Below are 26,013 nucleotides of genomic sequence, written 5' to 3'. Positions count from 1 at the left end.
AGTTTCAAAAAAAAAAAAGTGAGCCCTTCTATTTTTCCCTAAGCTCAAGAATAGTCTGAATACAGAAAAAATGTTCCTTGAAGAGTTGAGGAAATTTACATGTGAATCTGCGGTCTCTTAGAGAATGAATTGTCCTCAGGCAATGTTTTCTCTGATAATTCAAGTCAATTCTGGTCATCTATATTTTCTTAGAATATACTCCCTTTCATCGAGATATTTAATATGCTTAACACTAATTTGTATATTGAATTTGTTTTCTCTCTTCTCTTCCGGTAGTTGTATTTCTTTTCTCACACCTAATGTTACATAGTTGTATGAATTCTCTCTCCTATTCCCCTGATTGGATTTGCCAAAGGTCTACCTACTCATTTGCATTTTCAAATATATTCTTGGTGTTTTTCATTGATTCTATTTTGGGGAGGGTGTTAACTCATTAATTCCTCAGTTTGTGTGTGTGTGTGTGTGTGTGTGTGTGTGTGTGTGTGTTGCCTTGTACAGTCTCCCTATCTGGTATTGCTTTGGTTTTCACTTCCCTGATATATCTTTTCCCACCTATTTACAAATTTCCCATCAATTTTAAATTGGAAAATTTAAATTTGCCATTTAAAAATTTTAAATTACTATATTCTCAACAATTATCTCTTTTTGTTTTAGCTGTGTGTCCTGCAAAAGCACATGGATGAGTTCTGTCTATGCAACTTGAGACGCTGACTCATTTAGCTTTATTCTAATATGTAGAAGACTGCCCTTGTGTCTGCCATCTTGCTTTCTGGGGTTGTTTTTTGTTTGTTTTAAATCAGTTTCATGCTGTTTCTTTGTACATTTTCCCGTTCCCTTTTTCTTGGAAGTTCTATATTCAATTTCTGATCTGGAAATTATGTATACATTTTAAATTTAGTTTAATCCATATTTCTCTGCCAACATCAAGAATGAAAGCATCTAGAACATTCTCCCAGACCAAGATTTCAGCATGTTTTCATTTCCTTTCTCTTACCCCTTAATCTATGACTAGTCTTGGCCATTCCATGGAGCCTATGCCTAAAAACTAAGTTCTAAATTCCATGTGATGGCTGGTTAGGTATTTCTTAGTGTAGCACCTTGAAATTAACTTAGAAACATTCTGTATGTGGAACTTTGAGGAATCTAATACAAGATTTTACTCACTCCAGGAAACTAGGAATATTAAGCCCTTAGGTGAGTTCAGGGACATAATCTGGCCCTTCAGGGGGGTAAAGTGGCATAAACATCTGCCCCACTGTCCCTTCCTGAAAGTGCAGAGTCCCAGCAATGCAGGGCAGTGTGCACGGACAGGGCTGACACACCAAAAAGTTCTCAGCTCGTGGGGAACCCTGCCTTGGGGTGTCACCTGCACACAGCCCTGCCCTGCAGTCCCCATCACAGGCCACCTGCACAGTTCCATCCTTCATGGCCTTTCTCCATCTCAGGGTGTTTGGTGTTTTCTCCCCACTTGGCCATGATTACCCAAGTAACTACCTAACTGCAAATCTAAAATGTACCTAATTCAAACCCTATTCCAACTCATTTGGCCTTTTCTGCAGCATTTCCCTCCACTTCGTTCTTGGCTGAGACTCCCCACGCCTGGAATCTTGCCCTTAAAAATCTAGGGTCTCCTGGCTTCCGATGACACACCTCTCCTAGTTTTCCTCGTCTTCCTCGCCCACTCCTTATCAGGATCCTGTCTCTGTCTTCTGTTCTTTTCCACCCAGAGGGTTTCCCTGGCCCCTCTCAGCAATTCCTAAGACTTGAACCGCCACCTACAGTGTGGGTGGCAAACCCAGGCCCTGCCCAGACCTCGCTCAAGCACAAACTGTCCCCAGATAGCGAACTCCACCAGGATGTTCCATAGCGGCCCAAGGTGGACAATCCACGCAAGATGCAGAATTCAGGGAGCAGGAAACTTGAAGGTGAAGACGACCCCGTGGCTAAACTATCAAATGCAGACACCTCATTTTATTTACAACCAGTTGGCCCTGGAACTGGACCGAAAGCTCTCCATGGAACTGAGCATCTGGGGAAATCTGTCCGTGAAGAGTCTGTCCAGCCACAACTCACTGTGCTGAACTCCAACCACACCTGGCCACTAACTCACACTTGCCCGTGTTTTCCAGCTCGGCCAATACACTACATTGTCGCCCAGTCCCTCTTCCTGGATTCCTTCCTCTCCTTCACCCTCTACCCCACCTGTGACCTGGGGGGCCTGGCAGAATTACCTGCAAGGACACGCTCATGCACACATTTCTTCAGTCAAAATCTCTGGGGAGACAGACAAATCCTTGAAATTTTTTTTAATTCTGTATTTGTTATTCTAAAGTGACAAAATCACCGATCCACTCCTAGCCTGTCAATTCCAGGCCTTAAATGAGATCCACCTCATACTCTCCAGTCCAAATCCAGCCTTTGCCCAGGCCTGGTCCTTTTCTCCTCTGGGTTAGGCAACAGCACCCCACCTCACCTCCATGTCTTTGGACCTGCCCCCCCTCCCCACCTCCAGCCTGCTAAATTCCCTGGTGCCACCAGAGGGATCCAGAATCCAAACTGTGGTTCAGGTTCCTCTCCTACAGACACTCGATGGCTCTCTTACTACCTTTGGAGTCAATCCTCACTCCTTCAGATGGCACTGAAGAGCCTTCACAACTGCTTCTCTGTAACCTCATTTCTGCCAGCATCCCTCCCCCATTCTCCATGCCAGCCATTCACTTATCCGCCAAGTACTCCGTGTTTTCTCACAGCTCGGCAGTTCAGAGCAAGCTGCTCCCTACCTTCAACGACCCGCTTCTCTGTGGCCCTCAAGATGCAGCTCAAGGGTCACCTCCTCCACCTCGGACTCTCAAGGCCACCTTAAGTGCCCCCTGAAGGTAATCCTCAAAACCTCACCATGAATTACAGTGCATGGAATCACTTCTCTTCTCTTCTCTTCCAACAGCCTGTGGTCTGCTTAAGGGCAAGGAGCCGTATTTTCTCATATCTGTATCCTCAGAGCCTACCCCGTAAGTATTTATCGCACGAATTTGGTTTCCATCTTTCATTAACCAAAGACATATATAACCACTGGTGAAGTAGAAAATGTTATCACAATAATGGATAAAATTCAAACAATGACCCTGGCTGTTCTATTCTCTTTATACCTAAAGGAAATCTGAAAATAGCAATTATTCTCTCTCATGTTCTGCAAAGGGTCTGAGATGGCTGTACCTGTCACAATCCCTCCCTACACACCAAGGCCCCTGACAGCAGGGCCAGGCTTAAAGCAACCACCCCTGACGCCCCTGTGCCAAAGTGGGGTCCTAACAAGTGTTCATTAAATGAATTTCAGACTCAACTATAGTAATATAAATCACAAGCCTTTCTCTAAGAAACTCATTCTATCAGGGGACCTGGATGGCTCATCAGTTAGGCATCCGACTTCAGCTCGGGTCATGATCTCATGGTTCATGGGTTTGAGCCCCGCATTGGACTCTGTCCTGACAGCTCAGAGCCTGCTTCGGATTCTGTCTCGCTCTCTCTGCCCCTCCCCTGCTTATTCTCGCTCTCAAAAATAAACATTAAAAAAAGAAAAAAATGCATTCTGTCTTCTTTTCTCCCAATCCAAATTTTTATATACTATTACCCACCTTGTTGACCATACTCCCAGCCAAATTTCCTGGAGTCATTTAATGCCTGCCCCAAAAGGGCAGCTTGATGCATCAATTTCTTAGGAACACAGCCCACATTCACACAAGTGCCGCCAAGACCTAAGAAAGAAAAGAACAGTTTTAATGTTTCCTCTGTGTCTGTGTCAGCATGTGTGTGGTTTTACATATGTACGGAGCAGGTGTTGTTGAAACGTGGAAATGACACACTCAGATAGTTATAGGGCCAACCTCACACCCCACAAAAACATACACATGATTGGGGCGCCTGTGTGGCTCAGTTGGTTAAGTGTCCGACTTAGGCTCAGGTCATGATCTCACGACTCATGAGTTCGAGCCCTGCATCAGGCTCTGTGCTGACAGCTCAGAGCCTGAAGCCCGCTTTGGATTCTGTGTCTCCCTGTCTCTCTACCCCTTCCCAGCTCACTCTCTGTCTCTGTCTCTCCTTCAAAAATAAATAAACATTAAAAAAAAAAAAAAAAACATGCACATGATTAACTCACACTTTTTAACTGAGTCTATGAAGGAGACCAGGGATGAGCAAAAATACAAATGTACAGGGGCGCCTGGGTGGCTTAGTTGGTTAAGCATCTGACATCGGCTCGGGTCATGATCTCATGGTCCATGAGTTCGAACCCCGCACTGGGCTCTGTGCTGACAGCACAGAGCCTAGATCCTGCTTCAGATTCTGTGTCTCCCTCTCTCTCTGTCCCCCACCCTGCTCGTACCGTTTCTCTTTCTCTCTCAAAAAATAAACATTAAAAAAATTTTTAAAAATACAAATATACATACGAATAGTCTTCTGGGGAGAGAATCTAAAACTTTCCTTTGAATCTGACCCCTAAATGGATCAGAGCTGTATTAGATTAATTAGATGGGTACCAGACCGAGGGTTGGAACCCCAGCTTCCAGCCCTTATTCTCTGGAAGTCTGACTCCTTCTCTGAGCTAACATTAGGTCCACTGCAAGCTCCCTGGTGACACTACTCTGAATCTTGAACGGAACAAAACAGGCCATGCGGGAGTGCTCCAGTGCAGGGCACGAATCAGAAAATTCTGTCTTTGATCACAGTCTCTCTTCTGGTCATCCAGAGAAGTAGGACATTTCTGGACAGGAGAGAAAGAGGGAAGAGGGCAGGAGGAGACAGGGAGAAAAAAAAAGCCAGGTATACACACACATTTTTTAACATCCACGTGTTACAAGGAAAATCAAGACAGATTAGCTTTACTGTATGAAATTCTAGGCTAAAATTTTTGAGTACATTTGAATTGTAAACACGATTTTCACATTTAAAAAATATTTTTTTGGGGGCGCCTGGGTGGCGCAGTCGGTTAAGCGTCCGACTTCAGCCAGGTCACGATCTCGCGGTCCGTGTGTTCGAGTCCCGCATCAGGCTCTGGGCTGATGGCTCGGAGCCTGGAGCCTGTTTCCGATTCTGTGTCTCCCTCTCTCTCTGCCCCTCCCCCGTTCATGCTCTGTCTCTCTCTGTCCCAAAAATAAATAAATGTTGAAAAAAAAATTTTTTTTTTAAATATTTTTTTTAATGTTTATTTTTGAGAGAGAGAAAGAGAGAGTGCGTGCAAGCGGGGTAGGGGCAGAGAGAGAGGGAGACACAGAATCCGAAGCAGGCTCAAGGCTCTGAGGGGTCAGCACAGAGCCCGACACGGGGCTCGAACCCACGAACCATGAGATAGTGACCTGAGCCGAAGTCGGATGCTTAACCGACTGAGCCACCCAGGCGCCCCATTCACATTTTGTCAGGGTTCTGGCAGGAAACGGATGACACCCTCAAGCTGGGAAACAGAGGAGAGTTTATAGAGAAATGATTACAGGGGTCTGGGCACGAAGAGTGAAGAGGGACAGAACAGTGGACCAGCGCCAACCCCACATGAAGGGGCAAGCACACTGAGCACGTGGCACAGCCCACAGAGGGGCGGCCGTGAAAGGGGAGGTAGCCTTCCATACACCTGCAGCGACCACCAGGGAGGGACCAGCAGGGACAGAGTCAGGGAATGAAGACCTTCAATGTCCTCCTTCTGTTCTCCTCCCATGACCACTAACTGGCTGAGCCAGGGGACAAGGCTGCCAATTCGCCAGCCTTCTGGGGCACAGAGCAGGGTAGAGACACAGAGAATGGATCTGACACACGAATGGAAAATATCCAACACAGAATCTGTGTGTTCTATGAAGATGAACGTTCTCATCTTTAGCTGGAAGCCCAACGTGCACTTTACTAAGTGACCTGGACAATCACACACATACACGCGTGCACACACACACACACACACACACACACACACACACTAACCGGACTGACTGTCCTGCCGCTAGGAGAGCAGCTATGAAATTGACACAGAAACACAGACCAGTGTTAAGGCAAGCTTAGGTCAGCACCACATGGTATAAATACACGGTGACTGCAACTAAGTGAAAACGTTAGCACAGGTGTGCAAGAATTATTACAGCACGAGTGTTGGAATATTGGAACCATGGAATTCTTTCTTTTTGCAAAATGTTCCTTAGTGATTTTTGTGTTCCCTTTCCCAATCACCACATGTTAACTATGAGATCTTAGATGAGTTATTCAACCTGCCTCACCTACGAAACAGGCCGGTTGTACCTCTTGAGACTGTTATGAGGATTAACTAGATTGAAGAAAGCCAAAGATGTATGGAAACAGCAGAAAACAAGTCACAACAACAAGGCAAAAGCGCTTACCCCAGGACGTGCCCTGAGGTGATGGGACCACAAAGTCTAGCACCATAACTTTCTTTCCCAAGATGGCAGCTTCCTACAAAAAAAAGGTACAGATAAAGGTCTCGTCACTTTCCTGACAATCCCCCAATTTTTCTCTCCCCGAAAGGAAAAGACTATGTAAGAACACAGCCTTTACTTTTTATTATCACAGTAAAAGCTTGGACTGTAACGTCAAAATTGGCTTTTCTAAAGTAGGGCACCTGGGTGGCTCAGTCGGTTAAGCGGCTGACTTTGGCTCAGGTCATGATCTCGCAGTCTGTGGGTTTGAGCCCCGCGTCGGGCTCTGTGCTGACTGCTCAGAGCCTGGAGACTGTTTCAGATTCTGTGTCTCCCTCTCTCTCTGACCCTCCCCCGTTCATGCTCTGTCTCTCTCTGTCTCAAAAATAAATAAATGTTAAAAAAAATAAATAAATAAAGTAGGGGAAGAAGTGCTTATGGCAATCGCCAGGAAAATTATCTCTGAGTTTCATTATTTTCATACCTGAGCACACGCAAGGCCACCAGAACCGCCCCCAATGACAATGAGGTCATAATCGTATGTTGAATCTTCCTGAAGGAGCTTCTGTAACAAACCACTCTGATGTGCCTACGGTGTAATCAAAGGAGACAGTATGGCATGACCTTTTAAAAATCTGTTTCTTTGTACCCTATGTTTAATCAGCATGGAGTGCTTTTCTAAAACTCTTAGAAACAGTCTCTAATTGGACTTTAAGATACAAAACAGATGAACATAAGGGAAGGGGAGCAAAAATAATATAAAAACAGGGAGGGGGACAAAACATAAGAGACTCTTAAATATGGAGAACAAACAGAGGGTTGCTGGAGGGGTTGTGGGAGGGGGGAGGGGCTAAATGGGTAAGGGGCTTAGGGAATCTACTCCTGAAATCATTGGTGCACTATATGCTAATTTGGATGTAAATGACATAATAAATTTTTAAAAAGCACAAGAAACAGTCTCTAATTTATCTAACTTCTAATTATAAATTTATCTAGATGGTATTCAAATAGGGTCCAACTAGACAGAATGTATGCCAAGTACATACATTTTTTGTTCATTATCACCTGACATCTAGACATGTGTCAAATAACCCCACAGGTCATGGCTTTTTGTCAGATGAGGTCGTGTTCCTTGGTCTAACCATCAAAATATCATACCCAGTACAGTAAAATATAAAATAGCCAAGCATCATTTTTCAAAATCCTCTATCTTCTGTTCACCTGTGATAGGCTTTATTTTGAAACTCTTCTGCATCATCAGCAGGATATACACTTTACGTTTTTACCTGGTTTCTCATGATTTGACCTAAATTTTGCAGCTTCTTAGTAACCTTCCTATACAACACAAAATTTTGCTTTTTCTTTCAGAAGTGGTCACAAAGGCTGGCTCTTGCACAATGTCTCTTGCTTGCTTGGCCTGCCTTTTGAGCAAGGAAGCTTGGGCGAGGGGCGCCTGGGTGGTTCAGCCAGTTGAGCGACTGACTTCGGCTCAGGTCATGACCTCCCAGTTCGTGGGTTCAAGCCCCGCGTCGGGCTCTGTCTGACAGCTCAGAGCCTGGAACCTGCTTCCGATTCTGTGTCTCCCTCCCTGTCTGCCCCTCCCCTGCTTGCACTCTTTCTCTCCCTCTCTCTCAAAATAAGTACACATTAAAAAAAACAAAAGTAGTAGCTTGGGTGAGGTTAGACGTTCAATGTGTGAGGTAACAACAGTTTTCTTTATGTGAAGATGGGAGCTCCATCCACAACGCTCCATCCAGGTGGCTTTAGGGACACCAGGTGGCACCAGCTCATCCTGGGAAGCACAGTGGAAAAGCTACTTAACTATGGGACTCAGCGCAGGCCACACGGCCCCCGAAGGATGGGTGTCCCTGGAGGCTTTTGGCACATTCTAAGAAGGACTCCTCTGGCCTCCTGACTTCAAGCTGCCCTTAGGAAACTGTGAATCCTAAGCATCAGCCATGCAAGGCAGCTCCTTTCATAAGAAATGGAATTGATGGGGCGTCTGGGTGGCTCAGTCGGTTAAGCCTCTGACTTTGGCTCAGGTCATGATCTCACAGTTTGTGAGTTCGAGCCCTGTGTCAGGCTCTGTGCTGACAGCTCAGAGCCTGGAGCCTGCTTCAGATTCTGTGTCTCCCTCTCTGTCCCTTCCCTGTTCATGCTCTGTTGCTCTCTCTCTCTCTCTCTCAAAAATAAACATTAAATAAAAAGGTTTTTTTTAAGTGGAATTCAGAACTCTTCGTTCCAGATTCATCTTCTGACATCTTCTCCAGGTTACGAGTGGCAAGACCAGCACTCCCGTAGGTGTTTAGGGATCTCTAGATTAAGGTACATACCTCCATGGGAACTGGGTGATGGCTTCTGGGACTAATGAAGCAGGTTGTTAATAGATAACAATGCTGATCATAGATTAACATACAATGCAGACAATCTATTTTCCCAAGAAAATGTAATTTTAAGTTACAATCTGAAATAGAAGTATTTAATCACTACTACCACTTACATACATACATAAAAACTATAAGGGAACAGGATTTTAATAAAAGTAAGCAGTTATAGAATAAGGATCTAACTTAAAAAGAAATAGCAATCTGGGGGGCCAGGGTGGCTCAGTTGGTTAAGTGCCAGACTTCAGCTCAGGTCATTATCTCACAGTTTGCGGGTTCTAACCCCGCATCAGGCTCTGTGCTGACAGCTCGGAGCCTGGAGCCTGCTTTGGATTCTGTGTCTCCCTCTCTCTTTGACCCTCTCCCACTCGCTCTCTCTCTCTCTCTAAAATAAACATTAAAACAAAAATGAAAAAAAGAAACAGCAATCTCATCTATCACTACTTTCAAGATGATCTGATAACTCTCTTACACGCTTTTCCATTTTACAACTTCCAAAAGACAAATGAATAGACTCCTAAAAGCCATTCTCACCCCTTTTGAATAAATGTGAAAACAAACTTTGAAGAAACGGCATTAAAAACATATAATACTATTATTACCTGGAAAGTTCGATCGCATCCACCCATATGCACTTTATTCACAAAAATATTGGGCACAGTTCTCTGATTAGTGATTTCTGACAGCATTTCTTGAACATTGGCCCCATCATCTGAAGAATAAAAACTTAAATATGTAAAAACATTGAAAGGGTTCCAAACTTTTGGGAGTTGAACAGAAGTATTACAACACCAAACGCTCACATGCACACAGCCATAAAAGGTCAGTATTTACATATTTATATATTATATAACTTCACAAAATGATGACTCAAGAAGAGGAAACACCCATGTATTTTCAAAGGAAACAAAGAATAAAGGCAAATCTATAAATTCATTTAAAACAAATCCTTCTAAATTAGATTTTGATGCATTATTCAGTGGCCATGCCAAGACAAATAGGTAAGAATCTCCTTTAAAGAGCAAATATCAAGATATAATCTGCTTCAACTGTAATAACTCAGAAAATACTTCCTATAATTACATGTGAAAAATCTTTATGACCCATAGTCCAAGTGTATCCTCCACCCCGAAAAATAAAACAAGGCCACGACTACCTCTGACTCCCCTATTTGGTATACGCCGCAGAAAAGTCTCGAAGATTCAGGAACATTTCACTTGTTAAGGAGACATGACTAAGAGGAGTTGGTGAAGTCTGGTGGAGGCAGAAACTAAACTGTTTTCAGTTCACCACCCTGGTTCCCACCCTTGCAGACCACATGTGTAAAGTGCTCAGTTAATATTAGCTGGATGGATGAGAGATGACAAGAATTCAAAAGCGTAAAGCTGAAAAGTTCCTGTGTTTCCCTGCATGGCTAATACAATCAGGAAGTAAGGGTAGTTTCTTTTCATTTATAACAGCTCAATCTATTTTGCCAGAAAGTTGGCAGATACTTATGACACGCCTTGAAGGGTTTCAAGGTTAGCCGTTTATACATCTTCCTCCTGCTCCCTTCCCTCAAATATGAAAAGCATATAAATAAAAAAATCTAGGGGCGCCTGGGTGGCTCAGTCGTTTAAGCATCCAACTTCGGCTCAGGTCATGATCTCACACTCCGTGAGTTCGAGCCCCATGGCGGGCTCTGTGCTGACAGCTCAGAGCCTGGAGCCTGCTTCGGATTCTGTGACTGCCTCTCTCTCTGCCCCTCCTCTGTTCACGCTCTGTCTCTCTCTCTCTCTCTCTCTCAAAAATAAATAAACATTAAAAAAAAATCTACACCCAATTATTTGTCATGTAGTGTTCTATTTTCTGCATGGTTGAATGTAGACAAAGACGGCTCGCCTAACCCAAAGAGACAAGAGTAAATTGAACTGAACAAAGCAAACGGCACGTAGTTAGTCTTGTTGATGTTTATTACAAACAAAAGTATACACTACCCATCCTACTTACCAACTTGATCAAGTTCCAAGATATTACACTGAACGCCCAAAGAAGAAAACAGTTCTTTAACCTGTAACAAAAATGTACCTGGGTTTTACACTCAGGAAGATTCAACAGAGCTACAAAATATGGCATACAGGTGTTCGAAGTAGATGTCCAGTTACCTAATCGCAGTCAAAGTAGTATTTTAAGATCCCCTTTTCACCATCACTTAACACCCTTCATGCCCTCAGCCCTCCAGAAGAAGCCCAGACATTCCACTTCCGGGACAGAGGCACTGGGAGCTTGGCAGAACCGCTCCCTGGTGAAACACCCACAACTGGTGAAAACTACTAAAGAAACAATCATTTAAAGTCTCTGGGAATTGTCCTAAGGGCACACAGCAAATGAAGCATTTAGTCAAGCAACTCTGGTAGATCAGAGTCATGACCCGCACCCTCCCGCCCCTGCCCCTAGGTCAGCTAGATAGAAGCTCTATTTCAAGTGTGAACAAGAAAATGAGGCTCCCTAATCCCTGAAATCCCTGGCACCAGAAGGGGCAGGCCACTGGCATTTCTTAGTCTCACCACCGCTCAGAGTGGCAAAAGCCACCATTCGTGGAGAGTGTGGCTAACGACACAGGGGCTCCTCCCTTCCTCCCTTCTTTCACCCAGCCCCCACTCACAGATCAAAGGCTCTACCCCCGGCCAAAAATACTGTACAGCAAGGTTTCGGGCTGGGAGAGGTAAGCCAACAAGACCAGAGGCTATAGTCCGCACCCAGAACCCGGCTCATAAAGCAGGGTTGTCACGCCAAGAGAATCAGGTCGCTGTCCCACCCCTAGGTCTGGAGCAAGGTCTCAGAGATTTTGCCCAGGGGAAGAGGTAACCTAAGATCAGAGAGGCCAAAGCTCTATCCAAAAGAAAGGACTTTATTTGAAATAGACTGGGGTGGGGGGAGGGGGGCGGCAGGGAGGTCAAAGTCTAAAGGCACTCTTGAAAACAATGAAGATTCTGGTGGTAAGAAAAAAGAAGGCTGGTAGCTTCCTGAAAGTAACAGACAATTGCAAGCCGGCAAATTTACCAACGAAAGCCAAGAAGCTTTGGCCAATAGCCCCTCTAGGGTCAGAATGAGTCACAAATAGGCTTCAAAAACTACCCCTACAAAGGGGCCCAGACCTCACTGGACAAGAGCGTGGACAAGGCTTTGGCTCAGGTCATGATCTCACTGTTCATGAGTTCGAGCCCCGTGTCAGACTCTCCACCGTCAGCATAGAGCCTGCTTCAGATCTTCTGTCCTCCCCTCTCTCGGCCCTTTTTCTCTCACACTTTTTCTCTCTCTCTCTCTCAAAATAAATAAACATTTAAAAAAAAGTTCACTGGAGTGCCTCAACATAGATTTAAACTGGCAAAAGAAAACAATCAGCATACTTGAGGATACATCAATAGAGATTGTGCAACCTGAAACCACAGAGAAAAAAGAAGGGGGGAAAAATGGATAGTGTCAGAGAAACATGTCAGAGAAACTGAGCACAACAACATACACGGGGTGAATATGAGAAAAAAAGAAAGGAGAAGGAAGTTTTTTGAAGAAATGTCTAAAAATGTCCCCAATTTGATGAAAAACAGTAATCTACATATCCGAGAAGTTCAACAATCTTAAAGTAAGATAACTTAATAACGGGTCAAAGATCTACAGCAATGAAGTGTATGCCCAATGAAGAAAACACCGAATTTAAAATGGCAGAAAATCCTGCGGCATTTTTAATGGCGTGTAAGTCACCCACTCCTTGATGTTTCAAGGCACAATAAGAGGTGAGCAGCAGCCTGGGCCCCAGTTCCGTTCCACAAAACGGGGAAAGCATACAGCCCAACTGTGCATGTTCTAACTCAAGGGCTGCCTTAGGGATCGGTCTCTGTGATGCCTAACTCAGAGTTCAGATGGTCAAAAGTGGCTGGGATCTTAGGCTAGTGGAAGCCATGAGGAGCAGTGGGGGTCACTTACGAAAACTGAAAATGGACTACAAATCTGCAGACGATTGGGGGCAAGAAATTACAGGCAGGAGACTACAAGATAACAGCTAAGGTCCCAAGAAGAAGCAGGGGAAAGATTCTTGAGGAATTTAACACACCTTAAAGATTTTTTTTTAAGTGTATTTATGTATTTTGAAAGACAGAGAGAGAGAGAAAGGGAGAAAGAGAGAGCATGCACCCACGCACAAGCAAGAAGGAAAGGGGCGGAGAGAGAGGGAGAGAGAGAGAATCCCAAAAAGGCTCCATACTGTCAGTGCAGAGCCTGACATGGGGCTCGAACTCGCAGTGAGTTCACGACCTGAGCTGAAATCAAGAGTTGAATGCTTAACTGAATGGGCCACCCAGGTGCTAACAGCCCTGTATAGGGGCGCCTGGGTGGCCCAGTCAGTTGAGCATCTGACTTCAACTCAGGTCATGATCTCACGGTTCACAAGTTTGAGCCCCGCGTCAGGCTCTATGCTGACAGCTCGGAGCCTGGAACCTGCTTCGGATTCTGTGTCTCCCTCTGTCTCTGCCCCTCCCCTGCTCATGCTCTGTCTCACTCTCTCAAAAATAAAGGTTAACAAAACCAAACCAAAACAGCCTTGTATACAGGAAAATTGAGCCCACGTGTGAAAAGCACAGACAGTACCAGGGAAGACAAATGTCCAGAAAAGGCCTAAAAAGATGGCAAGACTTCATGCTGCACTGATTAGTGAAGTTCTCCCCCAGCATGAAGTCAGTCTGCAAAGACTATGACAGGTAGCTGTTTTATATGCTGAATTTTCAACTAAAGATCATATGCATACAAAGAAATAAAAGAACACGACCCATTCAAAGGAAAATACAAATCTCCAAAAACATCCTGAACAAATACAGCCTTCAGATTTACTTGACAAAGACTTTAAAACATTTTTTTAATGTTTTATTTATTTTTGAGAGAGAAACAGACAGAGACAGAGACAGAGTGCAAGTGGGGGAGGAGCAGAGAGGGAGACACAGAATCCAAAGCAGGCTCTAGGCTCCAAGCTGTCAGCAGAGACAGAGCCCGACATGGGGCTTGATCTCGCGAACTGTCAGATCATGACCTGAGCCGAAGTCGGACGCCCTAACCGACTGAGCGACCCAGGCACCCCTTACAACAACTATTCTAAACACAAAGAGAAAAATACAAAGAGTTAAAGGAAATCAGGAAAATGATACAGAAGTAAAAAGAGATTATCAACAAAAAGATAAGAAATAACCACACAGAAACTCTAAAACTGAAAAATCCAATGACTGAATTGAAAAAGTCACTGGATGGGCTGAACGGAAAACTCCCAACACGCAGAAGAAAGGATCAGTGAACTTGAAGATGGGGCATTTGAAATTACTGTGAGGCACAAAAAGGAAAAAGAATGAATAAAAATGAACACAGAATAAGAGATTTAAAGGACATCATAAAGTAGAACAATATATACATTACAGGAATTGAAGAAAGAATCATAGAGCTTATTTGAAGAAATCATGGCCAAAAACTCCCCAAATTTGAGGAAAGACATAGATATACAAACACAAGAAACTAAAAGAAAACCCAAAGGAAAAGTCCAAAAAGACCCAAACCAAGAAACACTGTAATCAAACTCTTGAAAGACAAAGACAAGGAGATGATATTGAAAGTACCAAGAACAAAGTAACTTACAAGTAACAAGTACAAGGAATCCTCCTAAGATTATTGGTGGACTTTTCAGTCAAAACCTTGTAGTCCAGAGGCAGAGGGATGAAATATTTAAAGTGTTAAAAGGAAAAAACCATCAACCAAGGATTCTATGTCTGGCCACAAACCAACAAACCAACAACACAAACCAAAAAACCCAGTCCTTCAAATATGAGGGGAGGGGCACCTGGGAGGCTCAGTCGGTTGAGCATCCAACTTCGGCTAGAGTCATGATCTCATGGTTCGCAGGTTTGAGGCCTGCATCGGGCTCAATGCTGACAGCTCAGAGCCTGGAGCCTGCTTGAGTTCTGTGTCTCCCTCTCTCTCTGCCCTTTGCCAGCTCACACTGTCTCTCTCAGAAATAAATAAACATTAAAAAAAAAGTTTTTTTTAAATATGAGGGGAGAAATTAAGACTTTCCCAGATAAACAAAAATTGAGGTAGTATTAATACTAGGCCTGCCCTACAAGAAATGCTAAAGAAAGTCCTTCAAGTTGAAATGAAACAATGTTATTTGGAAATTCAAAGCCATATGAAGATGCAAAATTCCCCAGTAAAGCTAAACATATGGACAAATATACAAACAAGTATTATTATGATTTTAGTTCATAATTACATTTTTTTTTAATGTTTATTATTTTCAGAGAGAGAGCAAGCATTAGCATGAGAGGGGGAGAGGCAGAGAGAGAGAATCCCAAGCAGGCTCCATGCTATCAGCACAGAGCCCAACATGGGGCTCAGTCCCATGAACTGTGAGACTATGACCCGAATGGAAACCAAGAGTCAGACACTTAACTGACTGAACCACCCAGGTGCCCTCATAAGTACATTTTCTTACTCTTCTATAAGGTTTAAAAAAAACCCAATAGGGGCGCCTGGGTGGTGCAGTCGGTTAAGCGTCCGACTTCAGCCAGGTCACGATCTTGCGGTCCGTGAGTTCGAGCCCCGCGTCAGGCTCTGGGCTGATGGCTCAGAGCCTGGAGCCTGTTTCAGATTCTGTGTCTCCCTCTCTCTCTGCCCCTCCCCTGTTCATGCTCTGTCTCTCTCTGTCCCAAAAATAAATAAAACGTTGAAAAAAAAATTAAAAAAAAAACCCAATAGCATAAAAATAACTATGTATCTATAGTAATGGATACATATCTATAAAGATGTAATCTGTGACACTGACAATGTAAAAAGAGGCAGAACTACCAAGGAGCAGAGTTTTTGTGTGTGGTGAAGTTAAGTTGCTATCAGTTTAAAACAGGTAATACCTTTAGGATGTTATATATAATCCCCATGGTAGCCACAAAAATATCTAGCAAATACACACAAACGGACATGAGAAATGTCACTACAAAAAAATCAACTGAACACAAAAGAAGACTGTCAGAAAGAAAAGAATGGACAAAAAACCTGTGAGTTATCCAGAAAACAAATACAATGGCAAAAGTCCTTCCCTAACAATAATTACTTTAAATATAAATGGATTAAACTCTCTAATCAAAAGACAAAGACTGTCAGACTGGATAAAAAGACAAGATCCAACATCATGCTGTCTACAAGAGACTCACTTTAGAGCTAAGGACATACGTAAATTCAAAGTAAAAAGACAGAAAAGATATTCCATTAAAGAGTAACCAAAAGAGAGCAGGGATGGCTATACTGATATAAGACAAAATAAACTTTAAATCAAAACTGTTAGAACAGACTAAAAAGGACATCATAGGGGCGCCTGGGTGGCTCAGTTGGTTAAGCATCTGACTTCAGCTTGGGTCATGATCTTGCCGTTTGTGGGTTCAAGCCCTGTGTTGGGCTCTGTGCTGATAGCTCTGCTTCAGATTCTGTGTCTCCCTCTCTCTCTGCTCCTCCCCTGCCTGTGCTTTGTCCCTCCCTCTCTCTCTCAAAAATAAACATTAAAAAAATTTTTTTAAACATCATATAAGGATAAACGAGTTAATATGCCAAGACAATGTAACAATTATAAAAACGTATCCACCAAACATCAGAGCTTCAAATATATGATGCAAACCCTAAACAAACTGAAGATAGAAATGGACAGAATTATAATTATAGTAAGAGACTTTAATATTCCACTTTCAAAACTAGATAGAACAACGAGACAAAAGATCAATAAGGAACCAGAGGACTGAAGAACACTGCAGACCAAATGGACTTCATAGACATATTATGAAATACTGAATCCAAGATAGGCACAATACACATCTCAAGTACACATGGAACATTCTCCAGGGTAGACCATATGCTAGGCCACAAAACAAGTCTTAAGAAAAAAAAAAATGAAATCATAAAAAGTATCTGTTTTGATCATTGTAGAATGAAATTAAATATCAATAGCAGAAAGAAAACCAGAAGGTCCACAAATACGTGGAAGTTAAACCAACACATTCTTAGACAATGGGTCAATGAAGAAATCACAACGAAATTAGAGAACATCTTCTCAAAGAAACATACAACATACCGAATAAAACAGTAAAATTTATGGGACCCAGTGAAAGTAGTGATTAAAGGAAAATCTATAGCTGTAAATGCTTATATTAAGAAAGAGAGAATATCTTTTTTATTTTGTTTTTATTGATTTTAGCAAGAGAGAGAGAGAGAAAGTGCAAGTGTGGGAGAGGGGCAGAGGGAGAGAAAGAGAGAATCTTAAGCAAGCTCCACACTCAGTGCAGAGCCCAGTGTGGGGCTTTATCCCATGACCCTGGGATCATGACCTAAGACTAAATCAAGAGTCAGATGCTCAGCCAACTGAGCCACCCAGTCACCCCAAGAGGAAATATCTTAATAATCTAACTGTACAATTTAAGAAACTAGAGAGTATAACTAAACTCCAAGCTAGCAATGGGGAGGAAATGACATAAAGATCACAACAGAGATAAACAAAATAGAGAATAGAAAAACAATAGAGGAAATCAACAAAACCAAGAATTGGTTCTTTGAGAAGATCCACAAAATTGATATAACTTTAGCTACAATGACTAAGAAAAAAACAGAGAGGACTCAAATAACTAACATCAGAATTGAAAGAGCATTACTACTGTTTCTACAGAAAGAAAAAGAATTACAAGAGAGTACTATGAACAACTGTACATTACAAATTAGATAATCTACATGAAATTTATAAATTCCTAGAAACACACAACTTCCTAAGACTGAATCATGAATAGTGAATGGAAATAGACCTATAACTAGTAAGGAGACTGAACCTGCAATCAAAAGCCTCCCAACAAAGAAAAGCCCAGGACTAGATGGCTTCGCTGGTGAATTCTACCAAACATACAAAGAAGAAGAAACACCAATCCTCCTCAAACTCTTCCAAAACATTGAAGAGGGTACACTTCTAAGCTCCCTCTAAGGCTAATGCACCATTACACTGATACCAAAGCCAGACAAAGACACTATGAGAAAACCACAGACCCTGATGAATAGTGATGCAAAAATCCTCAACAAAATAATAGCAATAAAAATTCAACAGTATATTAAAAGTATTATATACCATGGCCAAGTGGGATTTATTCCTAGAATGTACGTATGGTTCAACATGTAAACACAGATCAACATAATAGACCACATTAACAGAATGAAGGAAAGAAACTACACAATCATCTCAATGAATACAGATATAGCATTTAAGAAAATTCAACATCTTTTTCATGACAAAAACACTCAAAAAAACTAAGAATAGGGGCGCCTGGGTGGCGCAGTCAGTTAAGCATCCGACTTCAGCCAGGTCACGATCTCACGTTCCGGGAGTTCAAGCCCCGCGTCAGGCTCTGGGCTGATGGCTCAGAGCCTAGAGCCAGTTTCTGATTCTGTGTCTCCCTCTCTCTCTGCCCCTCCCCCGTTCATGCTCTGTCTCTCTCTGTCCCAAAAATAAATAAACGTTGAAAAAAAAAATTTTTTTAACTAAGAATAAAAAAAAAAACTACCTCAACATGCTGAAGACCATATACAAAAAGCCCACAGATAATACCATACTTGACAGTGAAAGATTGAAACCATTTCCTCTAAGACGAGGGGCAAAACAAGAATGCCCGCTTTCACCACCTCTATTCAACGCAGTACTAGAAATCCTAGCCAGAGAAATAAGGAAAAAAAAAAAAAAGAAAGAAAAGGCATCAAAATTGGAAAAGAAGTAAAACTCTGTTCAATGATTACTTATATGTATAAAACCCTAATGACTGTACCAAAGAACTGTTAATAAATTCAGCAAAGTTGCAGAATACAAAATCAACAGCAAAAAAATCAGTTGCTTTTCTACATACTAACAACGAACAATCTAAAAGAGAAATTAAGACAAAAACTCCACTCACAATAGCATAAAGAAGCATACTTAGGAATAAACTCAGGAAGGAGGCAAAGACTTGTACTCTGACAGCTATCTGTTGCTGAAAGAATTAGACACCGATAAATGGAAAGAAATCCCATGTTCATGGAACAGAAGACTTTACATTGCTAACACTAGCTACAGCAATCTACATATTTAGTGTAATCTCTATCAAAACGCCAAAAACAAATTTTGCAAAAATAGACAAATCCATCCTAAAATTCATACAGAATCTCAAGGGAAACCTGAAGAGTCAAAAACACCTTGAAAAGAATAAAGTTGGAGGTCTCACACTTCCTGATTTCAAAAACTGCTACAAACTTAGTAACCAAAACAGTACGATACTGGCATATAAACACAGACATAAAGATCAACAGAAGAAAACAGGAATTTCAGAAATAAAGTCTCACATATAAGGTTCAATGACTTTTTGACAAGGGTGCCAAGACCATTTAATGAGGAAAGGACAGTCTTTTCAACAAATGGTGCTGAGAAAACTGGATGGATATCCAGCACGCAAAGAATGAAGTTGGAGCCTTACCTAACACCACATACAAAGATTAACTCAAAATGGATCAAAGACATAAACATGAGAGCTAAAACTATAAACCTTCTTAGAAGAAAACATAAGGCAAAAGCCTTACAACACTGGATCTGGCAATGATTCTTTGAATATGATACGAAAGGCACAGGGAACAAAGAAAACAGACAAATTGGATCTCATGAAAATTAAAAATTTTTGTGCATCATAGGACACTATCAACGGAGGAAACCGTTGAGTTCCACTTGCAAATCACACACCTTGTAAGGGATTCACATCTAGAGTATATAGAGGACTCCTAAAAGTCAACAACAACAAATAACTCAATTTAAAAACTTGACACAGCACTTGAATTGACATTTCTCCAGAGAAGATATTAGCCATTATCAAATGGCAGATAGCCATCAGGGAAATGCAAATCAAAACCACAATGAGATGCCACTTTGTGCCCATTAGGATAACTATTATTAAAACAAAAACAAAACAAAAAACAGAAAATAACAAGTGTTGGCAAGGATTTGGAGAAACTGGAAACTGTTGGTGGAAATGTGAAATGGTGTGACCACTACGGAAAACAGCGTGGTAGTTCCTCAAAAAATTAAAAATTGAACTACCATATACACGATCCAGCAATTCCCATCTTCGCGTATATACCCAAAAGAACTCAAAGGAGGGACTCAAACATCAATTTGTACACCCCTGTTAACAACAGCAACATTCACAATGGCCTAAAGGTGGAAGCGACCCAAGTATCCGTCACTGGAGGAACACATATAATGGATTATTCAGGAAAGAAATTCTCTCAGGCTACAACGTGGAGGAACTTTGAGGATACTGTGCTCAGTGAAATAAGTGAGTCACAAGAAGGCATATCTTGCACGATGTCACTTATATGAGGCAACTAGAGTGGTTCAATTCATGGAGACGAAAACAGAATGGTGGTTTCCGGGGCTCGATGGGAAAGGGAATGAAGAATTTAGCTGGGGAAGATGAAACAGGTTCTGTGGACAGATGGCAGTGATGATGGTTGCACAGTAATGGTTAAAACAGTAAAATTTATGTTATATATATATATATGTTACTGCCCCCCACAAAGCTGACAACGGATGTATGAAATTTTAACACACAAACATATGGATTCAGGACTGGGGAAACATGGCTTAAAGTTAATTTGGGGAAGAAGTTTAAAACCTCAGGGCGCTTCTGTGGGGCACCCAGGTGGCTCGGTCAGTTAAGCATCTGACTCTTGGTTTCAGCTCAGGCCGTAATCTCATAGGTTGTGAGTTTGAGCCCTGTGTCCGGCTCCCAGCTGGTAATGCGGAGCCTGGTTGGGATTCTCTCTCTCTCCCTCTCTCTCTGTCCCTCCACCACTCATGTGTGTGCATGCTCTCTTTCTCTCTCTCTCTTTCAAAAAAAAATAAATAAACTTAAAAAAAAAATCAGGGCGTTTTTTCCACTATAGTTTGGGCCATTATCCTAACAGTAACGTCTCCACTCATCTAGCTGTTTCCACAGTCTACTCTTCATACCATTGCCAGATTTCAAATCACAGACCTCTTCACTCCTCTTCTCAAAAGTCTGAGATGACTCTGCCCACATCATTAAGTCCACGCTTCCTAGGAGCATTTTAAGGTCTCCTCAATATGACTTTAAGTGTAAATTTCCAGCCATTTTCCAATTACTCTCCTGATTCCTATCATATCCCCTCCATTCAGCCACACACTATTTTCATTTCAGCATCTCCTACTTTTGCTTATACTAATTCTTTGGCTAGATGCTCTTTTTTACCTGCAGATATCCAATGTATCTCTCAAGAAACAGCTTACATACAATTTCCTGAAAATTTTCCGATCCGCCACACAAGCGATTATCTTTGCCTCTCATTCCCTTTTTTTTTTTTTTCAGTCACTTCCTGCAGGACAGGAGAGCTGGCTGATTACTGCTCATTGGACTATGAGTTCTCAGTTTATTCATTTTTGTGTTTCCACAACACTAAGCTCCCATAATGCTTGTTGAATAATATTAGTGGCCCAATCAAGGAAGAAATCTCTCTGCTTGATTCCACACAGATGTTGAATAAGGTGTCCAATTTGGGGTGATACATTTCAAAGGTTCATAGTCAAACTTTTGTACAATCAAATTAGTGAAGGGTCAAGTATACAGATAAATGATATGAGTACATAAAGAAAATGGGCTGGGGGCACCTGGGTGGCTCAGTCAGTTAAGTGTCCGACTTCAGCTCAGGTCATGATCTCACAGTTCCTGGGTTCGAGCCCTGCGCCAGGCTCTGTGCTGACACCTAAGAGCCTGGAGCCTGCTTCAGATTCTGTGTCTCCCTCTCTCTCTCTGCCCCACCCCCACTTGTTTTCTCTCTCTCTCTCTCTCTCTCAAAAAAAAATAAAACATTTTTTAAAATAATAATAATAAAAAAAAGTGGGCTGCCTGGCCAGGTAAGAAAAACGCTGAGAGAAAATACCAGAAGATCGATCATTCAAGTAAAAGCAGATTTCCTTTTTTTAATTTTTTTAATGAGCATGAGCAGAGGAGGGGCAGAGAGAGAGAAGGAAACACAGAATCCGAAGCAGCTCCAGGCTCTGATCTGTCAGCACAGAGCCCAAAGTGGGGCTGAAACTCACAAACCATGAGATCAGGACCTGAGCCGAAGTCGGAAGCTCAAAGGACTGAGCCACCCAGGAGCCCCAATTGGCTCAAGTTCTAAAAAAAAATCTAACAATCAGAGCTATACAATTGTGTAATGGGACTGAAACTAGTTGCCACATTATTGGAAGTGTTGACAAACACAGGATGCAGGATCATTTGTCCTAAGATTTTCTTCATCAGCAAAGGTTCGACTAGAATGATCTAAGACCATTTATTTGTTCAATGCACGTTACATGCCTGACACTATTCTAGGCCCCAGTGATACAACAGTGGACAGGTACCTTTCTGATCACTTGGCCCTTTTATAAGCTCCAAAGGACAACTTAAAAAGAGCAGAGATAGAAGGCAACGCCTGGAAACAGATCAATGCATACAGAAGAACGTGATGGTCATGATGAGTGAGCATTCAAAGTAACACAGAAAGGGGACGCCTGGGTGGCTCAGTTGGGTAAGCCTCTGACTTCAGCTCAGGTCATGATCTCATGGTTCACAACTTCGAGCCCTGTGTCAGGCTCTGTGCTGACAGCTCAGAGCGTGGAGCCTGCTTTGGATTCTGTGTGTGTGTCTCTCTCTCTGCCTCTCCCCCGCTCATGCTCGCTCGCTCTCTCTCTCTCTCTCTCTCTCTCTCAAAGATACATAAACATTAAAACAACAACAACAAAGTAGCACAGAAAGGATGGACTCTCCAATAAATGAAACAGTGATTATCTGGTAAGTCATAAAGGAAAAAACCAAACTGGATCTCCACTCACATCATCAGCATCAAGTACAGGTAGAATAAAGGTGTGAGAAGGTGTCAGAAGCATGCTCCAAAACTTTCAGGAGCTAAAACAGGAGAGTATCTTTATGACCTCGGAGGTAGAAACAGGTTTCTTAAAGATGATACAAAAAGCACAAAGGAAAAAGAAGTGACAGACTCAACTACATTAAACTTGGCAAATTTCAGTTAGCTGAAAAATCTCACAATCAGAATGAAAAGAAAAGTCAAATCTGGGAGACTGCCAACACATATATCCAAAGGATCAGCACCCAAAATATACAAAGAACAGCTATGAATCAGAACAAAAATAAATACCTGACAGAGAAATAAGCATGAGATGTGAATTTCATAGAGAGGAAACCCAAATGACCTGTAAACACATGAGAAGATGTTTACCTTATTGGGGAAATTGAAAATTAAAGCCACAGAAAACTACCATTTCATAACTGCCAGAATGGCGATCATTAAATGTCTCAACAGTTGGCAAGAACTTAGAACAAGGGGAAACAGTTATATACTGCCAGCGGTATAATCACTTGGAAAAATGTCTTGGAGTCACTTAGGCAAGGTCAGCTTCAAGATACCTACTCTAAGATAAAGTGTTACATACTTGCACATAGCTTACTTGCAAGAAAAGGCACAGCTGTACTGTTTTCAAGAGCAAAATACTAGACACAGCACAATCAATAAAATGTGGGTATGATTCATCCTAAGGATTACAGATATGAAAATTAACAAACCACAGCTGCAGATACTAACACGCAATGAATCTCTAAAACATAACTGCTGAGAGGAAAACTGCAAAATAATACATATGTATGATTTCTACTTTCATAAAGTACCAAAACAAGCCAAATGCAACAAAATATCATTTAAGGATATACATGTATTTGGGAAAACTGTAAAGCAAAGCAAGGAATTTTGGACAGTGGTAAACCCCAGTGGGGGGTGGGGCTGGAGGGGGAGGGAGGAGTGTGTTAATAAAGGGAAACTCACTAAAATGTAGTTGGGGGGTTCAGGAGGGATAGCTCTCACACCCTACCACTCCCCATCAATTGCAAACCCAACAAGAAGGAGAAGGATCTTGCTCAGATACTATCACTACCCCAGCAGAAAGAAGAAAGCCTTTCTCAGCCCCAGGGAACAGCCTAGCCAGTACAGCCAGTGAAAAGCCATCATGCTCGGAACCCCCAGTTTACCCCAGAGGACTTCTTGTTTACAATGGCCCTGCCCAATCTCCCCCTTCTCTACAAAAAAGCAGCCCTCTCCTCTGTTCAGATTTGCCTATGGTTTTGCCTGTGGTTTCAATGGTACTTTGCCTGTCCTGGACTGTAATTCTGCTCTTCTTTTTTTTATTATTGTTTTTAACGTTTATTTATTTTTGAGACAGAGAGAGGACAGAGCATGAATGGGGGAGGGTCAGAGAGAGAGGGAGACACAGAATCTGAAGCAGGCTCGAGGCTCTGAGCTGTCAGCCAGACTTGGGGCTCAAACTCAGGAGCTGTGAGATCATGACCTGAGCTGAAGTTGGACGCTTAACTGACAGAGCCACCCAGGTGCCCAAGACCATTTGTTTACTGTTTATTTATTCTTGACAGGGAGAGCACGAGAGAGAGAGAGAGAGAGAGAGAGAGAGAGAGCGAGCCCATGAGCAGGGGAGGGGCAGAAAGAGAGGGAAACAGAATCCGAAGCAGGCTCCAGGCTCTGAGCTGTCAGTAGAGCCCAACCCGGGGGCCCGAACTGAAAACCACGAGATCACAACCTGAACTGAAGTCGGAGCCACCAGGCGCCGCGGGGAGTTTTATTTTTAAGAGTTAGCAGTAAGGAGGAAGAGGCATCCAAGGTTTCCAAAACACAAGTGTTTCATTATCCTTTAAGATGTATATGCATGATGTACATGTTTTATGAAACAATATAAGGCAATGTAAACCTGAAATAAACCTGAAAAAGATAGCTTATAATTTGATAAACCTAACCTAATAGTTTATGTTTTTTCATATTTCCATGTATTATTATTTCAACTTTTTTTATAATATGCAGTTCAAAGTACTGAAAGTCCCTGTTTGTACAGATGGATTTCTCTTACTTGGGTTCGTTTCTACACGGGTCATTTTTCCACTAAAACAAATGTGCCCAGAAAAACAATGCTGTATTCCCAGCCAGCCCAACGAAAGTTAAGGCAGTGGCAAGACAGCTGAAATTACCCATCACCTGGTACCGTTCCTCGCACCCTCTTCCTTATGTTCGTTTAACAAGATGTGACAACCAAGGTTAGGTGGGGTTCTGTAACCTGGTCAAGGTCACGCAGTTAGGAAGTGGGATCTGAATCCAGCTTTAGTCTACTCCCACGTCCTGGCCTCTCCCCACACCACCCTTTCACCAAGCAAAAAGTTTGTGGAAATGCCTTTATTTCTCCAAATAAGCTCTTGATAAAGAAGCCAACGTCAGGCTAACCGCCAGGAGAAGAACCCACAGGCCGAGTCCCGAGAACAAGTATTGACTCCGAGGCCCGGAGTCTAGGAGGGTCGGCCGCGTGGCCGTCTCTCCCGCGGTGCCAAAGGGACCAAGCCACGGGGCCCTGTCACCACCACCGCCGAGACCGCGCGCGGCATCCCGGCTCGCGTCCAAGGGCTGAACCGGCTGGCGCTCTGTCCGCAGGGTCGCGGAAGGGATGAGCTGCCTGGACCCCGGGACACCCCGCTTCCCCCGAGCTCCCACGTCCCCAGCAGCCAGCCGGCCCGACCCCCCCAACCCGCCGGCCCCGCCCCCGCCCCGCCTACCCGCGTGCAGTGCGGACAGTAACTCTTGCTGAAGATCATCACTCGGTAACCCTCGATTAGGCCCAAGAGGCGGTGCCGCAGCTCCTCGCGGGCCTCGGAAGACGCGCGGGCCGGTGCCGGGAGACAACAGGCGGGCCCGGCGCCCCGGCGGCGAAGACACAAGCACTTCGCGGACGCTGCCCAGGCGGCGGTTGGGGGCGGTGCCCACCTTCACCGGCCCGGCGAGGTCTGCGCCCGCGGCGGCGGTGGTGGCGGTGGTTGCGCCAGGGCGTCGGTGTCGCTCCCGGCCTGGCCGGACCTGCTCAAGGACCGAGAGGCTGGCGGCGGCGGCCAGAACCGGGCCTGGAAAGGGGGAACCGTGAACACCGCCCACGCCACGGACTGGCCACAAGTTAGCCTGACCGCCGCTCGCGCCGCCCCGCCCCCGGCGCCGCCCCGCCCCCGGCGCCGCCCCGCCCCCGGCGCCGCCCCGCCCCCGGCGCCGCCCCG

At 43.4% G+C, this 26,013-nt stretch overlaps 1 protein-coding gene across 1 annotated transcript in view; it reads right to left on the bottom strand.

The window, feature by feature from the left end:
• The window catches only part of TXNRD3 (thioredoxin reductase 3), a 67,148-nt gene extending 41,366 nt beyond the window's left edge, over positions 1-25,782 (bottom strand). The window contains exons 1-6 of the mRNA XM_047849823.1: positions 25,525-25,782; positions 10,778-10,838; positions 9,391-9,500; positions 6,889-6,993; positions 6,369-6,441; positions 3,633-3,752 (exon numbers count right to left, since the gene is read on the bottom strand). Coding sequence (XP_047705779.1) covers positions 3,633-3,752; positions 6,369-6,441; positions 6,889-6,993; positions 9,391-9,500; positions 10,778-10,838; positions 25,525-25,563 — 508 coding nt within the window. The 5' untranslated portion in view covers positions 25,564-25,782. The remainder of the gene's footprint in view (positions 1-3,632; positions 3,753-6,368; positions 6,442-6,888; positions 6,994-9,390; positions 9,501-10,777; positions 10,839-25,524) is intronic.
• Positions 25,783-26,013: the final 231 nt, after the last annotated feature.

This window comes from Prionailurus viverrinus, chromosome A2, assembly GCF_022837055.1.
Source record: "Prionailurus viverrinus isolate Anna chromosome A2, UM_Priviv_1.0, whole genome shotgun sequence".
NCBI classification, from domain to species: domain Eukaryota; kingdom Metazoa; phylum Chordata; class Mammalia; order Carnivora; family Felidae; genus Prionailurus; species Prionailurus viverrinus.
The sequence above is the reverse complement of the archived record's forward strand: the minus strand, read 5'-3'. Positions and strand labels throughout refer to the sequence as shown.